The sequence below is a fragment of the Sceloporus occidentalis genome, unplaced genomic scaffold, assembly GCF_023333645.1.
Source record: "Sceloporus occidentalis isolate IW3139 unplaced genomic scaffold, rSceOcc1.0.p SCAF_21, whole genome shotgun sequence".
Lineage (NCBI taxonomy): Eukaryota > Metazoa > Chordata > Lepidosauria > Squamata > Phrynosomatidae > Sceloporus > Sceloporus occidentalis.
In genome coordinates this window covers 3178529-3201260 of record NW_028317001.1, presented here as the reverse complement: position 1 = coordinate 3201260, position 22732 = coordinate 3178529, and the positions used below count along the sequence as shown (strand labels likewise).

The 22732-nt window shown below is 44.5% G+C and overlaps 2 protein-coding genes across 3 annotated transcripts in view; both read left to right on the top strand.

Moving 5' to 3' along the window:
• The first annotated feature begins 2771 nt into the window (after positions 1-2771).
• Positions 2772-15059, top strand: LOC149301427 (transient receptor potential cation channel subfamily V member 2-like). Of its 2 annotated transcripts, XM_089483914.1 has the most exons (18): positions 2772-2792; positions 3144-3410; positions 4539-4664; positions 5867-6064; positions 6178-6311; positions 6839-6991; positions 7909-8049; positions 8308-8606; positions 8925-9101; positions 9587-9745; positions 10061-10156; positions 10429-10499; positions 10881-11046; positions 11461-11527; positions 11813-12120; positions 12677-12798; positions 13141-13229; positions 13940-15059. In XM_089483914.1, the coding sequence occupies exons 4-18, from the start codon at positions 5883-5885 to the stop codon at positions 14038-14040; spliced, it is 2265 nt and encodes a 754-aa protein (XP_089340040.1). In that variant the 5' UTR covers positions 2772-2792; positions 3144-3410; positions 4539-4664; positions 5867-5882; the 3' UTR covers positions 14041-15059. The 2 variants fall into 2 exon arrangements, with proteins under 2 accessions (XP_089340040.1, XP_089340038.1); XM_089483912.1 differs by lacking the exon at positions 2772-2792 and having other exon boundaries at positions 2981-3410.
• A 3640-nt stretch (positions 15060-18699) lies between these two features.
• Positions 18700-22732, top strand: part of ITGAE (integrin subunit alpha E) — a 28636-nt gene continuing 24603 nt past the window's right edge. The window contains exons 1-5 of the mRNA XM_089484286.1: positions 18700-18739; positions 19729-19796; positions 20235-20352; positions 20631-20750; positions 21236-21357. Of these exons, the coding sequence (XP_089340412.1) occupies positions 18700-18739; positions 19729-19796; positions 20235-20352; positions 20631-20750; positions 21236-21357 (468 nt within the window). The remainder of the gene's footprint in view (positions 18740-19728; positions 19797-20234; positions 20353-20630; positions 20751-21235; positions 21358-22732) is intronic.

The window sequence follows — 22732 nt, the reverse complement described above, 5'->3', positions numbered from 1 at the left end:
CGGTCGGGTGGGAGACTGTTTTAGACTCATTCCTTTTGTGGTTGTCAAGAGATGGTTGAGCATAGTCATTCGGGGCTGGTCTCTCGCTGCCACATCAGGTCTGGTCCTCGCCTCCCATTAACAACTTTTTAAAAGATAAAGTTGTAATGCCGATCGTTCTTTTCTGCAACTGGGTGCAGTTCAAGACTTTGTTTGGTACAAAACACTGAGACATTACTGGGAATGGATGCAAACCTATGATTTTTGAGGACTGTGTGTGTATGTTTTCAACCACTGCCCCTTCCCAAAATCTAGGCTTCAAAGAATGAGAGAATCTTAGACTTGGAAGGAACCACAAGGGTCATATGGGTGGGATACAGACCGCTCAAAAAGAGTGGTCTCCCGCCGCCCTGGTTTGCTGTGCGAGGGAGCCATAGTGGACAAACCGCACAGCTCCCTCGTGCATCAAAAAGAACCCGCAAAGAGCGGGTTCTTTCTGTGGCGCAGTTGTGACGCCGCAGTGTGCCAATGGCGCACTAGCAGCATCACAATGACGCCGGGACGTGCGGACGCTAGGCGTCCGTCACGTCAAAATGTTGGCGCCTGTATGTACAGGGCACCGCCATTTTGACGCCCTCGTCACATGCGAGGGGCGAGTCGCATCTGGAAGCGTTGCTCCTCACACGTAACAACGGCGCCCCATAGGGCCCATCTGTACAGCGCCATAGGCTTCATTCCTACTTACAAATAAATCGCTTTGCGATCCAAATCGATGGATCGGTTCGGCAGCGGAGCGTGGTTCACAATACATTTGCCTTGGTTGCATTTTCTCGCTGCAAAATGAAATAACCCACTTGTGGTTCACGTTGACGAATGAATCGGTTCGAAAAGGATCTGCTCCAGCCGTCCAAAGGGCAAATTTAGATCGATTCCAATCCGCATCTGGTTCACACTTGCGCGGAATCGATTTATCCAAAAAGACACGGGGAAAAACAGCATTAAAAAAGACGCGGGTTAAATGGGTCTAGCGCATGGCCTCTCTCTCCGAATCGTTTCAGCTATTCTCTTCAAGTGTGAACCAGGCTCATTTAAACCGAATTTGTGAACCGGTTTAAAACTCAGTGGGAATGAAACCCTAGTTCATTCTGGGAACTGTCATTTTGTGAGACATTGAGCCTCCTCTGTTAGAGGGAGCTGTGGTGCCACAATAAACTACAATTCCCAGGATTCCCTAGCCCTGAGCCAGGGCAGCTAAAGCAGTCTCAAACTGGATGGTTTCTGCAGTGTGTTTTGTACCAAACTGGGGTCAACTCGGATTATTTCTGCAGCACAGATGCAACTTTATGGAACTCAAGCAAGCTCCTTTTAAATATGCGTTGGCCATTTAACAAATGCAAACCAAAACCCAAATCCTTTTAAATAGTTAACGGAGCAGTGCTGCCTCTAACCAGAAGGTGTCGTTGTCGTGCCACAAAACGAACAAACCCAAGTGTGGGTTTGAAAACATTGTGCATGGCTCCTCTGCAAGAATGCTTCTGCCTTTTTGGTCCAATTGCAGAAATAATCCAGTTTGAAATTGCTTTAACTGCCCTGGTTCAGTGCTAGGGAATCCTGGGAACTGTAGTTTATTGTGACTTCGGAGCTCTCTGGCAGAGAAGGCTCAGTGCCTTTGGGAGCGGCACACTTTGGACTCCATTTTGATTTGCCTTAGGAAGCCAAAGGACGTAGGCCCTGCCGTGTCACGGTCTAGAACCATTTAAAAGCCCATTTGTGTATTGTTTTAATTTCTTGACATAATCTTGCATTTCTCCAACACAAAAAGAAACATCACAACAATCTAGGTAATGTTGCTGTGGCATCCGTTCGCATCTGTGTGGTGAACGGAGCCATTAACATTGGCGGCTGTGGTCATTTCCCGGAAAGGGATAATGGACTTCTTGGAAAGAACGACGGCCGGGAAAGCCATTACTCAGGATATCGAACCGTCTCTAAATGAAGATGGAAAATGAGTGTGTTGTAGTTGTGTGTCTTTTTCTGTGGTGGGAAAAGGTCTTGGAAGGCAGCTGAATTTGTGCCGCCGTTCGCCAAAGATGTGAACCATTTGAAAGAATGCCAACACAAATTAGAATATGAAGACGAGTCTCCGTTATCCGAAATAAAGGACACCTCTTTAACTGGGTTCAACCTTTAGCTACAGCACTTAAAGCAGTATCAAACTGTAATATTTGTACTGTGTGGATGTATACACTTTATCACCCAGAATGTTGTTTTAATTCCATCCTAGAAGTGACTTAAATGTTATGTGAAGCTCCATTTAGTCTTTCCCCGAATCTGGATTCAGGAACGATGTATTTTTTTTCTAGTCTTCTCTTTGCAGAACCGCATTGGCTGCAGAAATAATGCAGTTTGGCACCGCTTTAACCATCATGGCTCCATCCTATGGAAAGCTGGGACCTTTAGTTTGTTGTGGCAGCAGATCTCTCCAACAGAACGCTAAATATCTCCGAAAACTACACATCCCAGCATTCCTTAGCATTGGGTCACGGCATTTACAGCGGTGCCAAACTGCATTAATTCTGCAGTGCAGATGCAGCCAAAGCTTCCATGCCTTTGGGAACTAGAACCTTTTGCCAATGTGTGTTTGGGCCCAAATGCATTCATGTAGCGTTATAATAAAATAGCTGATTTTTCTGGGCTTTCTGATGCCACATGGTCTGCTTTCTGCCAACATGGCGGTTTGGGTTTCGTAACTGTCGCCGGGCTTCCTCTTTCATCTCGGCGCGTCGGAGGGTGAGAAACAAGGCTTGTCATTCGTAAGGAAACAGTTTGGACAAGGGGCATTTCTGTTTGGCCGGGGCCCTTTTCCGCCTGACTCTGAGTTTTCCTTGCCGTCTTGTGACAAAAGGCATGGGGCAAAACCACAAAGGCAGAGGAAAAGAAATGTTGTTTTTAAAGACAAGCCTATTAGTCTTGTTGCGTTGCATTTCCTCCATCGCAGCCAAGCAGAGGTTAAAACAGACAGATGTTAGCAATATTGTGCCGTCTCCGAAGGGTGGGACCAGGCCAGCAACATCCATTGGGCCTCTCTTATTCTCTCCGCAACAACGCTGCGTGTAATCCTTTCCTTTTGGTTTCTAATTTTTATTTTGTTTTTTCACGAACAGCATCCCAAAACCTACGCCGTCGGGTCTGTTGTCGTTTTTGGAACCGGATCGGGTCGTGCGGATGCCGACGGAACCCGGGTTTGGAAGCTGGGTGCGGTTGCTGGTCGCTTCGTCCGTTTCAAACGCATTGGGAAGGTCCAGATAAGAAAAAGGAAAGCCTCGCATTCTTTGGCTCTTTCTGCAAGCTGTTGCAGTTGTTGGATGGGTTTTGGCTCGGCTGAGTAGCGGAGGCCTCGGCATTAAGACAGGACGAAAGTCTGTTGTAAAGTAAGTGCACCGCCAGCTATAAATACCTTTCTCTTTTCTTCGCTCAACCCAGCTAAACTGGAAGGAGAAGGGCTAATTTAAGCAAGAAAGAGGCAACGGTGGGCCAAATACGGCTACTCATATTGCTCTTTTTAACAGCCAAAGAAGAAAGAAAGGAAGGAAGGAAGGAAGGAAGGAAGGAAGGAAGGAAAGATTAAATACATTGCCTGCCTTGGAAATCTCTAGGAGTAGCAATATTTTACATATGTATATGTATATATGTATGCACATATGTATGTATGTATGAACGTATGTATGTATATGTAGTTTTTCAGCCTCCGCCATGCAATACCGAATATCACAACCACCACATTTTCAGGTTTGAGAATTCCATTTTTACTACACTTTTGAGTCTCCCTTATCCGAAATGCTTGGGACCAGAAGCGTTTTCGATTTCGGAACGCCTATCTTGGCATATATGTATGTAATATATGTACTTATATGTACCTCTTAGAGGAGGGACCCATGTCCAAACATGCAATTCATCTATGTTTGGCATACACTTTATACCCATAACCTGGAGGTAACGTTATACAATATTTTGTGCACAAAACCAAGTTTGTTCTACGGCTGAACGTTGGGGGATTTAAAATAGGTTTCAGGTCTCAAAGAAGCAAAGGCTTAGGTTAAAATCCCACTGTTTCATAGCACATTTTCCCACAAGCTGCAGGCGGTGGGTTCCATATTAGTGGGGTGCCGAATCCGCTCTGGCTTCTGGTGTGAAGTTTAAAGTTGAACCTTTCTCAGAGGCAAGGATCGTATAGGGTTCTTGCAACTTCAGCTCAAACTAAAGCATTGGACTATGACTCTGGAGACCGGGGTTCGAATCCCTGTTTATCCATGGATGACTTTGGGCAAATCACATCCTCTCAGCCTCAGAGGGAGGCACTGGCAAAGCCCCTTCTGAACAAAACTCTGTGATAGGGTTGCCATAAATCAGATGCCACTATATATATATATATATATATATATATATATATATATATTTGTAATTCCATTAGCCACCGCTTCTAACTGGATGCTTATCTTCTGCTCCATCCCCTTTGCCTCATTTCTCATGCTCTGTCTGTATGATGCTGGCCATATCAGACAGCTCTGGAGTCTTCCAAGTGGATTTTATCTACAAGGAGGACGACTGGATCATCCCACGCCCAGATTGAGAGACGAATTCATACCCGGCTCCTTGATATTCGGCTGATGGACCCGGCTTGCAAAGTATGTGTTTTCAAACTAAGGGTTTATGTGCTCAAGGGCTGGGACTGTATGGCAGGCGGGGCGGATAGGGAAAAGCCGAACAATGGAATAGGGACGTGCGAGGGAATAAAGTAGGTTTATTGAACATTTATTGGGAGAATGTACCCGCCAGCCGTCAAGCGACTTCATGGATGGCAACAGTTAGCTGAGAGCGGGCTTCCTGATTTATTTATTAGCTGCTTTAAGATGGTGCCTTTTCTCCAAGAAGCTCATGACGTGGTATGATGCATCCCAAGGTATTTGGCATTTGCCTGGCATTGGTACCTTCTTTACGCTTACCACTGTTTCTTTCTTTCCTGGAAAGCCCCCATAGATCCAGCGTCGATTCGTGGGCCACCATTTTGAATCACTGTGGTATAAATGACTGTCTTCTTTCTCCCAGCAACAATCACCCTTTTGCAAAGAGATCTTGTAGCACCTTGGAGACGAACTGGAAGAAGGAAGTTGGCAGCATGAGCTTTCCTAGACTTAAATCTACTTCATCAGATACATTTATTGAACATTTATTGGGAGAATATATAGGGCAGCTGTCAAATTTAAAACATTTCCAGGGTGGATGGTGACAGTTAGTTGACAAATGCATCCAAGGAAGTAGACTTAAGGCTACAAAAGCTCATACTGCATCTCAAAGGTGTTACAAGATCTCTTTGCGTACTGATAATACTAACACAACTATATCTTTGAATTCAAACAATAACACTGTGAGGTAGGCCAGGTAGAGAGAGAGTGGCGGTTTATATCAATGGGGCGATGATTCTGCTCCAGGCTTTAGCCTGAACTGTAAAGGAGGTATTCAATAGTCCCCCGCCCCCATTGAATACCTCCTCTTGAGCTGCTATGGGATTTGTAGCATCATGAGATAGTCAGCCTTCTCTGTCAGAGAGCCCTGGTGCCACAATGAACTACAAATTCCAGGATTCCATCGCATGCAGCCATGGCAGTTAAAGGCGGCTGTGAGGATAAAGCCTGGAAAGTGGGACAAGGCAGGGCATGAATGAAAGACTTATATGCAAAGTACAAACAAATGTCATCTGTCGGGGATGCTTTGATTGTGATTTCTTGCATGGCAGGGGGTTGGACTGGATGGCCCTTGTGGTCTCTTCCAACTCTACGATTCTATGATTCTATGATTTGTTTCTAACGGAGTTCTATTTCCTTGCCAGGATCTCTGACTACAAGATGCAGGCGAACCCACTGGTATTAGAGACGGATGATGGCACTACCACGGGGGCAGAGGCTGCAGAGAAGTGGGACGGTGGGTCGGACGAAGCCCCCCGGCCCCTGGAGACCCCCTTCCAGAAGGAGACCCCCGCTTCCCCAAGGATCAGAGTCAACCTCAATTATCGGCCAGGGCTTGTGAAGTAAGGAGCTGGTTTAAACTTTGAGATCTTCAGGGGATGGCTTTCTTTCAGCCCTACTCTCTGTAACAAAGGGATGGTATGGGGATTTGGCTCATTTTGGGTCTCTTCCCCAGCCCAAAAGACCCAAACCGCTTTGACCGAGACCGTCTCTTTGGCGCCATTATGAGAGGAAGGCCAGAGGAGTTGGAAGGCCTTAAGGAATATCTGCAAAAAACCTGCAAGTTTCTCACTAACTCTGAATACACCGGTGAGTTCGTCCTTTCTCAATGAGGATATTGATTGCTGCTTTTCAATGGGGCTGCACTAGATATATTCCTTGTGTTCCCATCCATCTGTAAGATTATGGGATTCTATGTGTCCTCACCAAACATACCTGTGATAGGACCAAGGTCTAATTTGCACAACAGAAATCATGCCGTTTGACACCGTTTTAACTGCCGTGTCTCAGTGCTATTGAATTCGGATCCCAGGATTCTATAGTATTGAGTCATTGTAGTTGAAGCAGTGTCAAACTGCATTATTTTCGCACCGCAGGTTAGAACCAAGAGAAGACCCTTAGGCTATCTGAAGTTCTCTGTCTGGGTATTCTTAGCGTTTGTTGTCTTTATATTATTATTGCTAACCAGCCTTGTGGTTGACACTGCTCTGAGCACTATGCGCCTTCCGCTGGCAGAGTGGGACTTGAGGCGGCAAAATGTCCCGGTCCATCTCTGGCGCAGCAAAAGGCAGTCATGAAGGTAATGCTCCATCTCTGCTCGGACCCTTCCCTTCCAGATGGAAGAACAGGCAAGACCTGCCTCATGAAGGCCCTGCTGAATTTAAAAGACGGGGCCAACCCCACCATCCCTTTGCTGTTGAAGATCGACAGGGAGACGGAGAACCCGAGGCCACTGATCAACACCGCTTGCAGTGACAGCTACTACAAAGGTAAGAGTGGGTGACAGCAGAGTGACAGCAGTCTCTTTCATGTGTGCGTGGAGAAGTATATTTGGGTTTGTTGCAAAAATAGGAAGGAATCAGTCCTAGTATATTCAAGATTTTATCCTTGAGATCTATTGTCTATTTCCTCAATCAAGTTGCTGTGTCAAAGAAATCTATCTCCCATTGCCTCTTGTTTTCAATCAATAATCTGTGGACTTTATCACACATATTTTAACAGGATAAAGGCAACATCTTGCGATAGGTGCCTTCTGGTGCAGTTCCATTTCTGATGTGTGCGAATGGGCATGGTTTTGCTCCTCTCCTCCTCACCCACAGCGACCGTGGCTGCCAACAACTTCCCCAAGCCGGCTGCTGTGTGCGTATTCACACTGCAGTTCGCTTCGAGAGGCGGTTGGCAGCCCATATCCAGTATCCCTCCCAGTCCTCCCAGTTGACAGCGTTTGGTAGTGCAGGAAACAAATCGGGTGACCATGGATTGCCAAAGTACTGTTGCGGGGGGAAATGTGATGATGCCAAACTGGCATGCCTCCATTCTTAAAGTAACACTGGCTGATGTGATGAAGTCTTATATGTCTTATTTTTTGGAAGGCTTTGAAGAGTGTGTCATGATAAGCCATTGATAAAAGCATAACACTGAAGAAGTTTAGGCATATGTACACTTGCATGCTTGGGGGAGGCAGAGGGAAAAAACCCTGGGGTGGTCATGCTATATTGTGATTTATCAAACCAGGATGCGTTTGAAAGGGAGAACTGTGTGGACCGTTCTGTAGTCATTTTGGTGTGTGTAGATAAGCCCAGAGTTGTTGCAGATTGGTGCCACCCAAAAGTAAGCTGTATTTTCCTGTCGATGTGCCCCTAAACCATAGTAAAGTGTATCATGTGCCAGTTTTGTCATCTTCCAGGCCATACGCCTCTCCACATTGCCATTGAGAAGAGGAACCTTGATTTAGTCGAGCTGCTGGTGGCCAATGGTGCGGATGTCCATGCTAAAGCCTGTGGCAAGTTCTTCCACCAGAAGAAGAGAGGAGCCTGTTTCTACTTTGGTATGTTGCCTTGACAAGCGTGAGACCCTGAAATCATAATAGCTAGTGATGGCAACGATGCTTGCATTTTTAGCCTTCCTCCTGGAGATGCTTATTATAGAGTGCCTACAGCTTACATTCTAAGGAACCACACAAGAGGGAAAAGTGAAGGGGAAGGAAGAGGAAAAGTCAAACAGTCATTCAGTGAGGCTGCTGTTCTTCCTCGTGTCTGATCCTTTCCTCCCACTCTTCAACTTTCATTCTCTCCTTCCCGTCCAGGCGAGCTCCCGCTCTCTTTAGCCGCTTGCACCAACCAGATGGACGTGATCCAGTACCTCCTGCATAACTCTCACCAAAAGGCCAGGCTGACCGAACAGGATTCTCTGGGCAACACGGTCTTGCACGCCTTGGTGATGGTGGCCAACGACACGGAGAAGAACACGGAGATGGTGGTCGAGATGTACGACGAGATTCTGATGGAAGGCGCCCGGATCAACCCCACCTGGAAACTGGAGGAGATTGTCAACAGGCAAGGGCTGACCCCTTTGAAACTGGCCGTCAAGACTGGCAAAGTCGAGGTAAAGCTGCCGCGGGCATCGCCACTTTACTACTTCCGCTGTTGCTTTTGGGTCGGGGCTGGCCTTAATGTTTGGCAGAGTGAGAAGGTTGCCTCAAGGAGGATTTGCTAGGAGTAAAGTGTTAGAAGAGAGTTGGGTTTGCCTTTGCCTTCTTCTGGGGCTAATAGTGGGTGATTTGGCCATGGCTGAGCATGAATTCGAACCCTTGTCTCCCAGACCCCTAGTCCAACCAGTCAGATCTCTACATCACACTGGCTATTTACAGGCTACACTGCATTATTTCATATTAACACACAATCCATCTTTGTTTTGGCTTAGATTTTTAAGCACATTCTTCAGCGGGAGATCCAAGACCCCGAATACCGCCACCTTTCCCGCAAGTTCACCGAATGGACCTACGGCCCGGTCCAAATTTCCCTCTACGATTTGTCTTCCATCGATAGCTTTGAAGAAAACTCTGTGCTGGAAATCCTCGCCTATAGCAGCGACACGCCTGTGAGTGAAGACCTTGGAGTATTCCTCCTTTTTATATATATATATATATATATATATATATATATATATATGTCAGTTATCTTTCCAGAACATTTTGCAGGTCCTCATCGGGACAGGCTTCATAACTATGAGCGAATGACTCTTAATGACACATTCATTTGTAAGTTAATGGCTTCTAAAGGCCCACTCCAGCCCCAGATGCTCTAAAATATTTTTGCATCATGACAAGGAGTTCTCTAAACTACTACTGTAGTTCTGTATTGAGGATACTGGATGTTGCAGTTCCACCAAACTAATTTCTAAGGCCCCGAACCCCTCAAATGCGTTCCCAGGGACCTTTTGGTTTCACCCTTAAGTTTGATTCATATTGATTTTTATGGCCATAATAAGTCTTTGCTTGCCTGGCTGACTTTTAGAGGTATGCGCTCAGAAAAAATGTACCCTGAATATGTTTAAAGGGATGTTTTCTCTGTCTCATGTTGCAGAATCGGTACAAAATGGTGGTTCTGGAGCCTGTGAACCGGCTACTCCAGCATAAATGGGATACTTTCGCTAGCTGGAGGTTTTACCTCAGTTTTGTCTCCTATATGATGTTCATGGCTATCTTCTCCGCTGTTGGTTATCATCGGCCTCTGGATGGGAAGGTAATAGTTGTTTTATGGGGCTGAAAAAGTGTGACCTGCCTAAACATAATGGGTTTCAATGGCTGAACTGGGATTTGAACCCTGGTGTCCAGAGTCCTAGTCCAACACTAAAACCACTATGCATCACCCTGACTCTCTTCCCACCAGGATTTGTAGTTTGGTGAAGTATTCAGCTTGGTTTGTCAAATGGTTCTGGTGCCTCACCAAACAACAAATCCCAGGATTCTGGAGATTAGAGTCATGACAATCAAAAATGGTGCCAAACGGCTTTAGTCCTACAATGTGGATGCACCCACAACCCTTGTATTTCCGCAGCCTCCGTTTCCAGTGACGCTGAACGCCGGTGATATTTGGAGGTTCCTTGGACAGTTGGTTGTTCTCTTCGGAGGCATTTACCTCTTCTTGGCTCAGGTACTGTATATCTCTATGGTACCTACCTCTTTTCCTTTTCCCCCTAGCATGTGTTTTATGTGATCCTCACCTTTTTTGGGTCATGGGGGGTGGATCTTGGGGGATGCCATGTTTTTATCTTGCTCACCCCAGTAAAGTCAGGCCCAAGAAAAGTAATTTTTGAAAGCAGGCGGAGGTGGCTCAAGAAGGTCACCTCTGTCCAGATGGTCAAGCATCTGTTTCTCCATCGCCTTCTTGGGTTACGTCTTACGTCCCTATACATTCCCTTCCAGAGTCTTTACCTGTGGAGAAGGCGCCTGTTATGGAAAAGCCTGCTCATGGATGGCTGCATTGACATTTTTCTGTGAGTTTAACAGGCCATGTGTGTCTCTATTGGGAAGGAGACAAGGGTATTCACACTGAAATTGGAATGCTCTCTGGTTGAGTTCACATGTTACGGCAAAACCCTGGGGCAGTGTGTTGAAACCTGGCCTGTTGTGACGCATGAGTCTGCCTCTGCTAACAACCCATGTGTTCTTAACCAGCCACGGACCACACTGGACCTATGGTTTGCTGATGGCTTATTAAATCTAGCTTGTTGAAATAACAGTTCGTTGTGGTGTTCAGAGCCGCTTACATGGCTCGTCCCTGGCTTTTGTTTTGGCTACAACTCCCAGAACCGTAGGAGTTGTTATATCAAACCTGATTTTTCTGAGAAGAACGTGTTCCCTCCTTGCTCTTTCAGGTTGGTGCAGTCGCTTGCCCTGCTCCTTTCGGCGATCACGTATCTTGCAGGACTGGAAGAATACATCCCTCTGATGGTTTTCTCTCTGCTGTTGGGCTGGGTGAACATGCTCTACTATACGCGAGGTTTCCAGCAGACGGGGATCTACATTGTTATGATACAGAAGGTTGGTTAGTGAGATAAACTGAACACTTACATTTCCAAAAGCATGCGCTTCGGACCAGAGCGTCTTCTTCCCCACAAGATAGCCTACTTGTGGCTCTTTTTCCCCCTTCGGATATATGTATTCCAACCTAGTTTACAGGGAAATTTCACCATTAGGTGAACCATGGCATCTTCTACTTAAACATGTGTATCCTTTGAGGTCATCTCTTAAATAATAATTTGCACAGTGATGCTATTGCACAAATCTGTCACGCAAGTCCCATTACTTTACTGCACAGAATTGATTGCTTAAAAAGCATTGCCAAGTGCTATAGAAATGCAAAGAAATGAAGATTAGGGGGCAGAAACCCCGTAAAAAGAAATGTTATAGTCGGAGGCTTCATTGAGGCATACCTGATTCTGCTCTCTCTTCCAGGCCATCCTCAGGGATCTTCTACATTTCCTCATGGTTTATGTCATTTTCCTTTTTGGCTTTTCAACAGGTGAGTTACTAGTTGTTTTAGCATCGTCCATTGTTTGTTGCTATTGGCCATCAAGTTGACTTCAACGCATAAATGTGAGACTTCCTCCAAGAGCACCGATCAGTTGCAAACTCAGGTCTTGCAAACCCAGGACCATGCTTTCCTTTGACCATGCCTGGCCAACCAGACGGCCTTATCTACCTATGGCCAGATTAACCCATAGGCTGAGCATACTCTAACTGATCCACTTCTAGTGCGGTCTTCTTCTTGGTCCTCCCTTGCACAAGTCTTCTTTTCCCATTGCAGCCCTTGTTATCCTCACTGGGACGGCTCCCCAGTCAGCCCAGAACGGCTCTCTCCCTGCCAGCGACGCCAGCGAAGGCCAGGTTAGGTACACCGGGCTGCTGAAGACCTCCTTGGAGCTCTTCAAGTTCACCATTGGAATGGGAGAGCTGGAGTTCCACGAGAACGTCAAGTTCAAGTACTTTGTGATGCTGCTGCTCCTCCTCTTTGTCGTCTTGACGTACATCCTTCTGCTCAACATGCTCATCGCCCTCATGAGCGAGACGGTCACCAACGTCTCTGGAGACAGCCAAAGCGTCTGGAAGCTCCAGGTGCGTCTGGTCAATTCGATGGCCTTATCTACCTATGGCCAGATTAACCCATAGGCTGAGCATACTCTAAGCATAGGACTGGGGAATGTAGGGCCTGTGGGCCACATGTGGCCCCCAAACTCCATTTACAGTCCCAAGACCCCAGAGCCACCACAGACTCAATATGAACCCAAATACTCATAAACGTCTCGGTTTTACGTTTCCCATCCCACAAACCATCCAATATTGAGGATGCATCTTGTTGTTGTTGTGTGCCTTCAAGTTGTTTCCGACTTATGGCAACCCGATCATGGGGTTTTCTTGGCAAGTTTCTTCGGAGTGGGGTTGCCATTGCCATCCTCTAAGGCTGAGAGAGTGCGACTTGTCCAAAGTCAACCAGTAGGTTTATATGACCAAGCTGACGTTCAAACGATCAATTAGATGCGCTAAAAGAAAGCAGTCAGTCTTAATACCTTCGCCATCTTGACCACACTTGGCCACACGTGTCCCAGTTGTCATCTCTGAAACGCTGGAGGATCAGACGCCTATATTTTACTTCCTTCTCTTGTATTTGCAGAGAGCCATTGCTATTCTGGAGATAGAGAAAAACTGGTTCTGGTGCTGGAAGAAGACGCCGAGAGCCGGGTGCCTTCTCTCTGTCGGCTTGGAAGGAAAGAAAGATGAGAGATGGTGCTTCCGGTGAGTTCAACTCTGTTGTGTCTAGTAGATCCAATGCAAATAGGGTCCGTTTAAATCCACTGAGGGTTTTACTTAATCACTTTATAGTAACTTTATTTATCCAGCAGATTTGCCTCCCAGGTAAGTGTGTGTTGAGGAGGAGTAGGCAATTTGATGCTCCAGACGTTTTGGAAATCAACTCCCAGAAGCCCCAGGCAACATGACCAGTGATCAAGGATGATGAGCGTTTTAGTCCAGGTTTAAGATTGCCGTCTAAACTGTACATATCGCCTTTCTATTAACATGCCAGCTGAGCGGCAGAATTCAGACACTTTGCTGTAAAGGTTTGTTTCTGGGTTTCAGAGTGGAGGAGCTGAACTGGGCCGACTGGAAGAGAGAGCTGGGAGCCCTGAAGGAAGACCCTATGGATTCTGGGTTTCCAAGTGAAAAAAGTATGTAAAACTGTTCTCCATAGTCTTTATTCAGAGCGGATTAATGCTCTGAAGCATCTGGTTTATTGTTTGGTGAGACATTTAGCCTTCTGTGGCTCTGGTGCCACAACAAACTTCAAATCCTAGGCTTCCATGGGATGGAGCCCTGACAGATAAAGCAATGTCAACGCATTAATTCGGCACTGTGGCCTTAGTCTCCTTTCCTTTGGGTGCTTAGACTGTCTTTATAAAGTCTCAACTCAACTTTTAAGTTACTCCAAGGATGGATATTATTGCAACTAAAATTAGATTCCATTAGAGGGCAGCACACTACACCCTTTTGCCATGCTTCTTGGTGTTATGCGCCTACAACTCATTTTTGACTGATGGGGACCCAAAGGCGAACCTATCGCAAGGTTTTCTTTGTTTGGAGGAGGTTTGCCATTGCCTTCCCCTTGAGGCTGAGAGTGTGTGACTTCTTGCCCAAGTGGGTTTCATGGCCAAGCAGGAATCAAACCCTGGTCTACAGAGCCGTAGTCCAACGCTCAAACCACTATGCCATGCACGCCAGGGTATTTACTACTAAGCTATGGAAGAGTAAGGTTCTGATCTTCATGGTTGTTTGCATAAAGACGCATGTTCGCCAAAGTTTCTCTGCCTCTCCCCTTCTTATTGCTTTGTCCAACGCTGAGCTTTTCCTCATGTGATGTCTTCCATGTTGTGTCTCCCAGAGGAGAGCGTCTGGAGCTGGGTGTCCAACCTGACCGAGGCGCATCTCGCCACACCAGAGGAGATGGAGGAGCAGGTGCCATTGCACGCTATCAGCCACTGAGACAGAAACCACAAGGGAGATGTGATGATGACTAACAGTATGGCCAACCTTTAAGGCGACGCGGTTTGACTTCCCACGCGACAATGATCCGACCACAACGGGGAAAAACAATCATTGTGAAGATGCCATCTGCAATAGGACTGTGCAGCAGAGGACCTCCCAGAGAAGAGGTCAGCTTTGAAGAGCATTGCCTTGAACATGAGAGTGTCGAGTGCAAAATTATTTCAAGCATTTAGTATTTTGTTCCAGAGTATGAGAATCTGAAAACATCGCTTACTATCCTGCCATTGTGTACTCGAGTATTTAACTCCAGGTCTGAGATCAAGTTTCGAGGCTTTGCAAGAGGCTTTCGAGATGAGTCTCAAGTCTGGGAGCCAACTTGAACAGAAATGTGGTGCGTGGGTTGGAGTTAAAATCGCTAGAGAATGAAGATGTGCACTGAGTTAGCTAAAAGAAATTGAAACGATCGTAGGGAATTTGTCAAGATGGCATTTTAGAAAAATGAGGTTTATTCAGAGGAGTGCAGAACTACAAATGGTGGGGATTGTCATTGTGTGAGATAGGAAGGATTTTCCTAAAAGCAGCCGGCAAGGTATAGTGTATATGTCCAACGTCAAACCCAGCATTTCTGTTGTGCGACCGGGAGGGAAAAAGCAGTGAGACAGAAGCATTGTTCAAAGGAGGAGAACCTTTTTTACCATTCCATAATGTTTCTGGATGATGTTAGGCCAGCTAAAAACATCCAAGTTGCAAGTCAGTGCGCCGATTCGAGTCCAAGTCGAGTTATTGAATATGAGTCAATGGTTTTAATGATGAGAAATGTGCAGGATTTCTGATTGTCTTTCTCAGCCTCTTTTGGGAATATAAGGACCTATATACAGACAGGCCAAAATAAAGCTGCTTGGAGTCACTTTGGAGGTATGCTGTTTCAATGATGCATGCGTCCTAAGAGTCTGGAAGCTGCACCAATTTCTGGACTCTTAGGACACATGTATCATTTAAACAGCACACCTCCAAAGTGACTCCAAGCAGCTTTATTTTGGCCTGTCTGTATCAGGCCATAAAAGTGATGAAGAGGTACGTCCCTTTGAGATTATAGGAGGCAATTGTATCTGTGAAAGTGTGCTTTACAAATAAAACCAAACTTCTATCTCTCTTTTTTTTTGCCTGTTTGTTGTCGCATCCCACAAAAAGAGTTGGATGGACTTTCATTACATTCGGAGGCGATGTTTAGAACGGTGTGACTTAAGCTGAACAAGAAATGCGCTCTGATGGGAACCTGGAATGGTTATTATTTCATTGGGATTTTCATTGGATTTGGAGAGCTTGCGGTGGTCTGATACAACATTCAGGATGTGCAATAAATTCATTTTAAAAGGGGCACCACACATACTTGCATACCCCACAATGTTTCACCAATGTGTCAACACCGGAGCATGGTCAAGATGGCATAATAAGGGCACTTTGAATTCGGTTTGCGGCGATGGAAGCAGGCCGAGGACAAAGCGGGAAACGGTGGGAGAAACAGATATTGCAAGAGCAGATAAAAAGACAGGATGGCGAAGGATCAACTGGGACTGTCCTCGCCAAACTGGGACCATTGGAGGGTAGTGGATTCTCACCAGATTTGGAGAGGTTTGGAGGCAAGGGCCATCTTGACCTTCCTTCTGGGAGGAATTTTTACAGAGATACGTTTAGTTTAGTCTAGCGGGAAGAACTGGGACGTTATCTTACGACTGGAAACGAAAGCAAATAAGGTCCAAAGGCTGATTTAAATCCATGGTCCAGACTCTATCTGTTTGCACCCAGAGCAAAGGTTGTTATCATCCATAGCAATAGAAACAATGAAGTAAAGATTCCTTATGCAAACCTCAGCACTATGGCAAGGTATACCTTCGTTTTAAGATTCCCCTAGGAGTGAAATTCCTTTTTTACAAAGCCGTTTAATGCCTACCCGGCTCCCCTTTCCCCTCCTCATCCTTCGTCTTACGGCATCGGGAGGCTAGGAGAACACAGGTTTTCAGGTGCAGCATTCAAAGACATAGCCGTGTTAGTCTGTAGGGTCAGTATGTAGAGAGATCTTGCAGCATCTTTGAGACTCAGTGAAAGAAAGACATTTGAAACTCAGGGCGAGACCATTGCCTCCAAAATTGTGTGTGTTCTTCATGCGTCAGACCTGGGGTTTTGGTTCTGGACGGTGCACTCTGTGGGTTTCGCTCCATGTGTCCTGCTTTTGTGGCGCCACAAGGGGATGTCCCTTGTCGCATCACCGGATTTTCAGGGGTCATCCCCGTCTCTCGGGGTTTTGGCCCCGAAATCTCAAGGCCTGGGTTTTAGTCCTGCGTTAAGCCCTCCCTCTGAGGCGGTTTGCTCAGAGGGGCTTTTGGCGCATGCTGCGCCGCCTCGGCTTTGCCCTTCAGGTGGCCGACCACATCTTGAAACTCGAGTGAGGAAACCCACAACAGTTATCAGGTTGTCGAAGGGAGAAGTTCGTCTGGAGAGGCTCCACGTCCGCACCACGGAAGCACTTGATGCGCAGCGATTTCAACAACCGATATATATATGTATATGCACTGTTTCATTGTGCAGCCATTGACTTTATGGGGTCTCTTCGGTTCCTCCTCTTGTTTCTCGGTAAGTCGATCTCCTTTTTTCATCGCCAACAAATTGATTTGACGCGCACAATTCTGCAAGATCTGTGGATTTTGCAGGATGGGGCGCCCTCCGAATGTTTTTGGAGTGCAAGTCCCAGCAGCCTTAGCCAGCATTGCCAGCAGTGCAGGATGCTGGGAGTTGCAGGACATCCCTGTTCTAAAGGTTGCAGTCCTATCCGCATTCTCCTTGGACTCAATGGGGATTCCTTCACAGTAAAGGATGATGCTGTTAGACCTTAATCCTTTGGCCCTTCGGAAACACTTTCAAACCAAGCAAAGCTGGGGACGTTTTTCAAAGGATAAACTAGGCCTAAACTAAAGTCCAAGAGAGCTTTTCTGTCCAGATTAGTTTACTGATTTTTGCCCTTTCCAGGGTGGTTGACCCTGCCGTGTTTCTTACCCCTTCAGCCCTCCAGACTCTGAAAGGGTTCAACATCGATACTGGCAAGAGATGGGTCTCTCCGCCGATGTCCAGCCAGTTTGGACACCGGGTGCTGCAGCGTTCAGATGGACAACGGAAATGGTCAGTTGGCGGGGAAAGAGGTCCAGGGGCAAAAGGGGCTTAACCTGTAAGCAATGTTGTTCCTAGAGTTGGACCAGTGGGTTGATGTTGTCCTCAGCCAGCCATATTGATCTCCTATAGCGGCTGCAAAGTGGATTTTCTCAGCGATAATATATGCATACGTCAATAGACAAAACCTCCAACAAAAGAGATCCCTTCTTTTTGGCCGTCTTTTTTGACTGCAGTGCCCAGACCTCCTTTCTTGAATTATCTTTCTATCAAACAATCACATATTCTATCAAATGCATATTCTATCAATCACATATTCTATCAATCACATATTCTGTCAATCACATGTTCTATCAATCACATATTCCAACAATCATATTCTATCAATTGCATATTCTATCAATTGCATATTCTATCAATTGCATATTCTGTCAAACAATTACATATTCTGCCAGTCACATATTCTATCAATCGCATATTCTATCAATCCTTCTCTCAATCGCATCTTCTATCAATCGCCTATTCCCACCTGCTTTCCCCACAGAGTCCCTGGCTTTGGCACAGCAAGGAGTCTGGGAAAGGGACCTAGATTTGACACTTATCTATCACAATGAGGCACTACCCGCAAAACGCCGGAGGCAGCGGCGCCTCTGACCACATTCGGAGTAGATGCAGAACCATGGTTTCCTGTTCAACGTTTTGTCAGAGGCCTGTGATAGAGAAGCTCTGTCTGTCAAGTCTGCTTTCATTTTTGAGTAATATAGCAATGGGTCACGCCAATGAAATGGCACTCCCAGGCTTAGTAGTAGTCTACCACTGGTTCCTCAATGTAGGAGAGAGCTCCTTGCTATCTCCGCAGTGGATTCTCTAAGCCTAGTTGCACAGTTTCCAATATTATAGGAAGCTATGCTTTGCAATCCAGGATGCTGTTGTTTTGTAGTTGGCAACTTGCTTAAAAGCTAAAACAGGATCGTGCATATATATGCATGATCCTGTATGGTATAATTCATATACGATTACATATAATTACATATGGAGATCATAGAGTGATAGAAGCGTTGGAAGAGACCTCCGGGGCTATAAAGGCCAAGCCTCTGCCATGCAGGAATACACAGCCTTTCAATGCGCAAGAAGAAAGGACTGCTCCGATAGAGCAGTCAAATAAAGTCAATGTTTGTCAATATTGGTAAACAGACAAACAAACAAACAAACATATTCAAGACAACCAGCGATTCCACAAGCTGCCGGCGGACGAAAGGAACTGGAGAAAGAGCGGGAGCGAAAAGAAACACAGATATATTTATAAATGTATATATATATTGATATGTGAATCATCATCATCATCATATCACTAACCCTCTCTCCTTCCGTCCCTCTGTTCTTCTCATCATCTCCATTATTATTATTATTATTATTATTATTATTATTATTATTAAAAGGATTTTAGTTACCTCCTTGGGACCAGGTGACTTCGGCACATTGTATAAATGCGAGATGCAGGATGAGCTCCGGTGCGAAGCGGTCAGCTTGGGAGGTACGTATATGATCCTATAAATAAATTATTGTTATTCTTATTGTTGTTGTTGTTATTATTATTATTATTATTATTATCCTGACCCACTGAAAACCTCTGGTTGGGCAACTGGCAACGATGGTGCCACCCAATATTGGCGTCGGGAATGGGGTGTTAGGGGTGGCAAGACAGGCCAGAAGAAGTGTGGTCCCCGGTTCCTCCTTCTCCATTGCCATGGCTATCTTCTCCAAGTGACCCATGGCACCAGAATAAAGAGTTATGGCCAGGTGTCACCCCTTTTGGAGGTGCCACCTGGTGCCATCCGAAGCTCCTGCGCCCCCAAATGATGCCTAGTGACCTCTCCAATGACTCTCCATGAAAGGCACAGGGCAATGTTTCATGTGAATGCTAGCTTCACGCGAATGATCACTTCGCGTTTCTTCTCCGCGCATATACGTATGGCCACGTGGAAGCACATACACACATACCCATATATTAGTCTGCACGCATACATATGCATGCATGCTCACATAAACGCACCCAACCCAATGGGCGAGCCATGGACATGGGTGGCCATACACATATATGGAAATATAAACATCTATATATGTGTGTATCTGTGTATAGGTGTATAGGTATGCTCTGTTTTTACATCCAAACAAGCTGCCTTTCTATGGGTCTCTGTGCCCTTTCCCCAGCGGCATCGGAAACAGCTGCTTTTCGGGATCGGGTCTGGAATGACTGCGCAATGACAGCGATTGCGTCTGATGGTCTCTTGCGAATTAATGTGAATCCGCACAATTGGGCTTGGGATGGCATTGGATTGGCATCAGTCGGCCTGGAAGTTTTCGTTGTGTGACAACGGCCTTAGTCTCCCATGCCAAAGATGCGGCAGGGTCCTACTTGTTCGCTTTCCACAACGGCGGCCTCCACTTGGCTGCAAATGCCTCCGTCCCCAAAGTCAATATTCGGAGACGCAGCATTATGCTTTTCTTTCCGCTCTTCTCTAGGAAATATACCGAAACTCAAAAAGCTCCGTCCTGGGATTGCTGTAGCCCAAAGTCCGGGACACATTCTGGTAAGCTATTTCCCCTGTTGTTGTTGTTGTTGTCATTGTGTGGCTTCCAAGTCATTCCCGACTGATGGCGAATCCATCGCAGGGAATACTTGGCAAGATCTGTTCACAGTTTCGGATAAGGGATACTCAACTTGTAGTTGTAGTCTGGTGAGTAACTTACCATACTGTCTACTACAAAGCTTGGGATCTTTCCATAGCACTAGATATCCCTAGCAAAGCATCCGAAGTATCTCTCCAGACTACAAATCCCAGCATTGCGTAGGATGGAGACACGGCCATTACGGCGACACCGAAGTGTCACAACTGCGCGGCACGGATACATCCCAGCGTGAAAAAGAGCTGTTTAGGCTTTTAAAACAATCCCAAATGCCAACCGTGGTTTTGTCGTGTTTGTATAGTTTCCATGGATAGCTTTTGATTCCTAAACTCTGCCGACAGGTTTGTCTCCAGCAAAAACGGCGCCAGTGGCGCAAAGTCACGTCAGAGCTGAATGGCGTTTGCACCTTGCTTGGCAATGACTTTCGGGAGAAGGCTTTTATCAACCTTACGGACATCGGTACGAAAGGAATAACTTCGGTCGTAGATTTATATCCGGCCATCAGACCTAAGCGCTAACCCTTGACCCGCCATTTACCCACGTGGCAGCCATTTTGTTGCGTGCGCTGTTTCGCATCTGGGAAGCGCCACCGGCCGGAGCGCTTCAGAGTTGCGTTGAAAAACAATGGCGAAACACAAAACATGCTGGAATGATGCCCATTTACCTTTTTTCTTCCCTCGTTTGGGGTAATACAGGATTTCTGTAATTTCATAAGTGGGTTTGTTTCGACTTTGCAGTTGAGTCTGAGTTAAAGAAGAGGGTCCAAAGGCGCAAAAGAAGCAGCGGCGATGTGGACGGGTTTGGCCACATCGAATCCACTGTCGCCACACTTTGCCACAACCCAAAGGCATACGAAGGTGAGCATGAAGGCTGAACATGGCCAAAATATAGGTATATATTCAATTTTAAGGACAGTTGGCATAGTGGGATGGATGGATGGATGGACAGATGGATGGATGGATGGTGCTATTTCTTTTTCAGATCCCCTTTGCTCTTGCTTGCGAGAGTCTTAAAAGGGAAATGAAGATGTATAGCTCTGGTTGCAAGTAATGTTAATTGTTTGTATTGATTTTATTCCCTCCTTAAACAAAGATCCTGCAGATGGAAGCTTTCTGTTTGGTGGGAATGGCAACAACAACAACAACAACAACAACGATATGGAGGGAGAGGAAGAGGAGGATGACTCTGGTAAGTTTGGACCAAGACTGGAAACCTCTTGAATCTACACTGTCAGGACAATGCGGTTCGACACCGCTTTAATAATCCTATTAAATCCTGGGTATTATTATTATTATTATTATTATTATTATTATTACCTAGCTCCATTAATCTTCTTTGGCAGATCTGAGGACCGAAATCGCCATCGTCTTGGACGGATCCGGCAGCATCGAGCCGGAAGCCTTCAAACAAGCCAAAGATTTCATCTACAATATGATGGAGACGTTCTATGAGAAGTGCTTTGGGGTAATAATAGAAATTATTATTATTCCTATTTTATTAAATTTGACATATCAGGACGTATTAAAAGTAAACCATCCTGCAAACTCAGACAACAACATATAACATTACAAATACATCAAGCATCCTCATACATCTACTTGCGTTTGGTTTCCCATACGTTCTACATAAATTGGGTAATGTCCTGTTCTTTGGAGAGCTATTTTACAATCCATGTTGCTTCCGTATATTTTGGGGTAGGATCCGCTCTGGGTTTTAGTCTGAACTTTAAACATCTATCTCCAAATTCGATCTGGAACTTGCATTTTGCAAAACCTTAATACGAATGTCAGTCCAGCGACGGCCGAATGTCACCAAAGTGAGCATTAAAAGGCCATTAGGACATTTTTCTTATGGTTATTCCATTTATATCCTGTTTTTTCCCTCCACGATTACTCATTGATTACTCATCAATAATAATAATAATAATAATAATAATAATACGTGATAGTATCGTCTTCATTGTTACCTGTTTTATATTTTATTGCATTGTAATGAGCTTTTGCTGCTGCGATCATATTTGTTATATTTGATATTGGGTTGAGGGTCTATCTTAATAGACTTCAATGTTATTAATTTAATTGTATTTTGGTTAATTTAACTGTGTTTAGTTAGGGGTAAGGGGATGAATTTTAGTTGCATGTTTGCTAATTAAATTGTTTATGTCGTTTTTTGTGCATTTTTTGTAAACCACTTTGATCTGTTGGAAAAACGGTATATAAATATTATTATTATTATTATTATTATTATATTTTATTTATATTATATTACAAAATTTAATAATATTAATATAATAATAAAATTATTTATATTTTATATTTTATTTATATTATATTACAAAATTTAATATTAATATAATAAAATTATTTATATTTTATATTTTATTTTATTTATATTATAAAATTTAATAATATTAATATAATAATAAAATTATTTATATTTTATAATTTATTTTATTTATATTATAAAATTTAATAATATTAATATAATAATAAAATTATTTATATTTTATTTATATTTTATTTATGTTATATTACAAAATTTAATAATATTAATATAATAATAAAATTATTTATATTTTATTTATATTATATTACAAGATTTAATAATATTAATATAATAATAAAATTATTTATATTTATTATTTTATTTATATTATACTACAAATGTAATAATATTAATATAATAATAAATTTATATTTTATTTATATTTTTATTTATATTTCCTGCCTCTCCCTGATCCTTGGATGATCGAAGTGGCTTACAATAAAAGACAATATCAATACAGTATTATATTAAACATTATAACCCTATTTCTACATAACCAGTAATGGGGGAATAT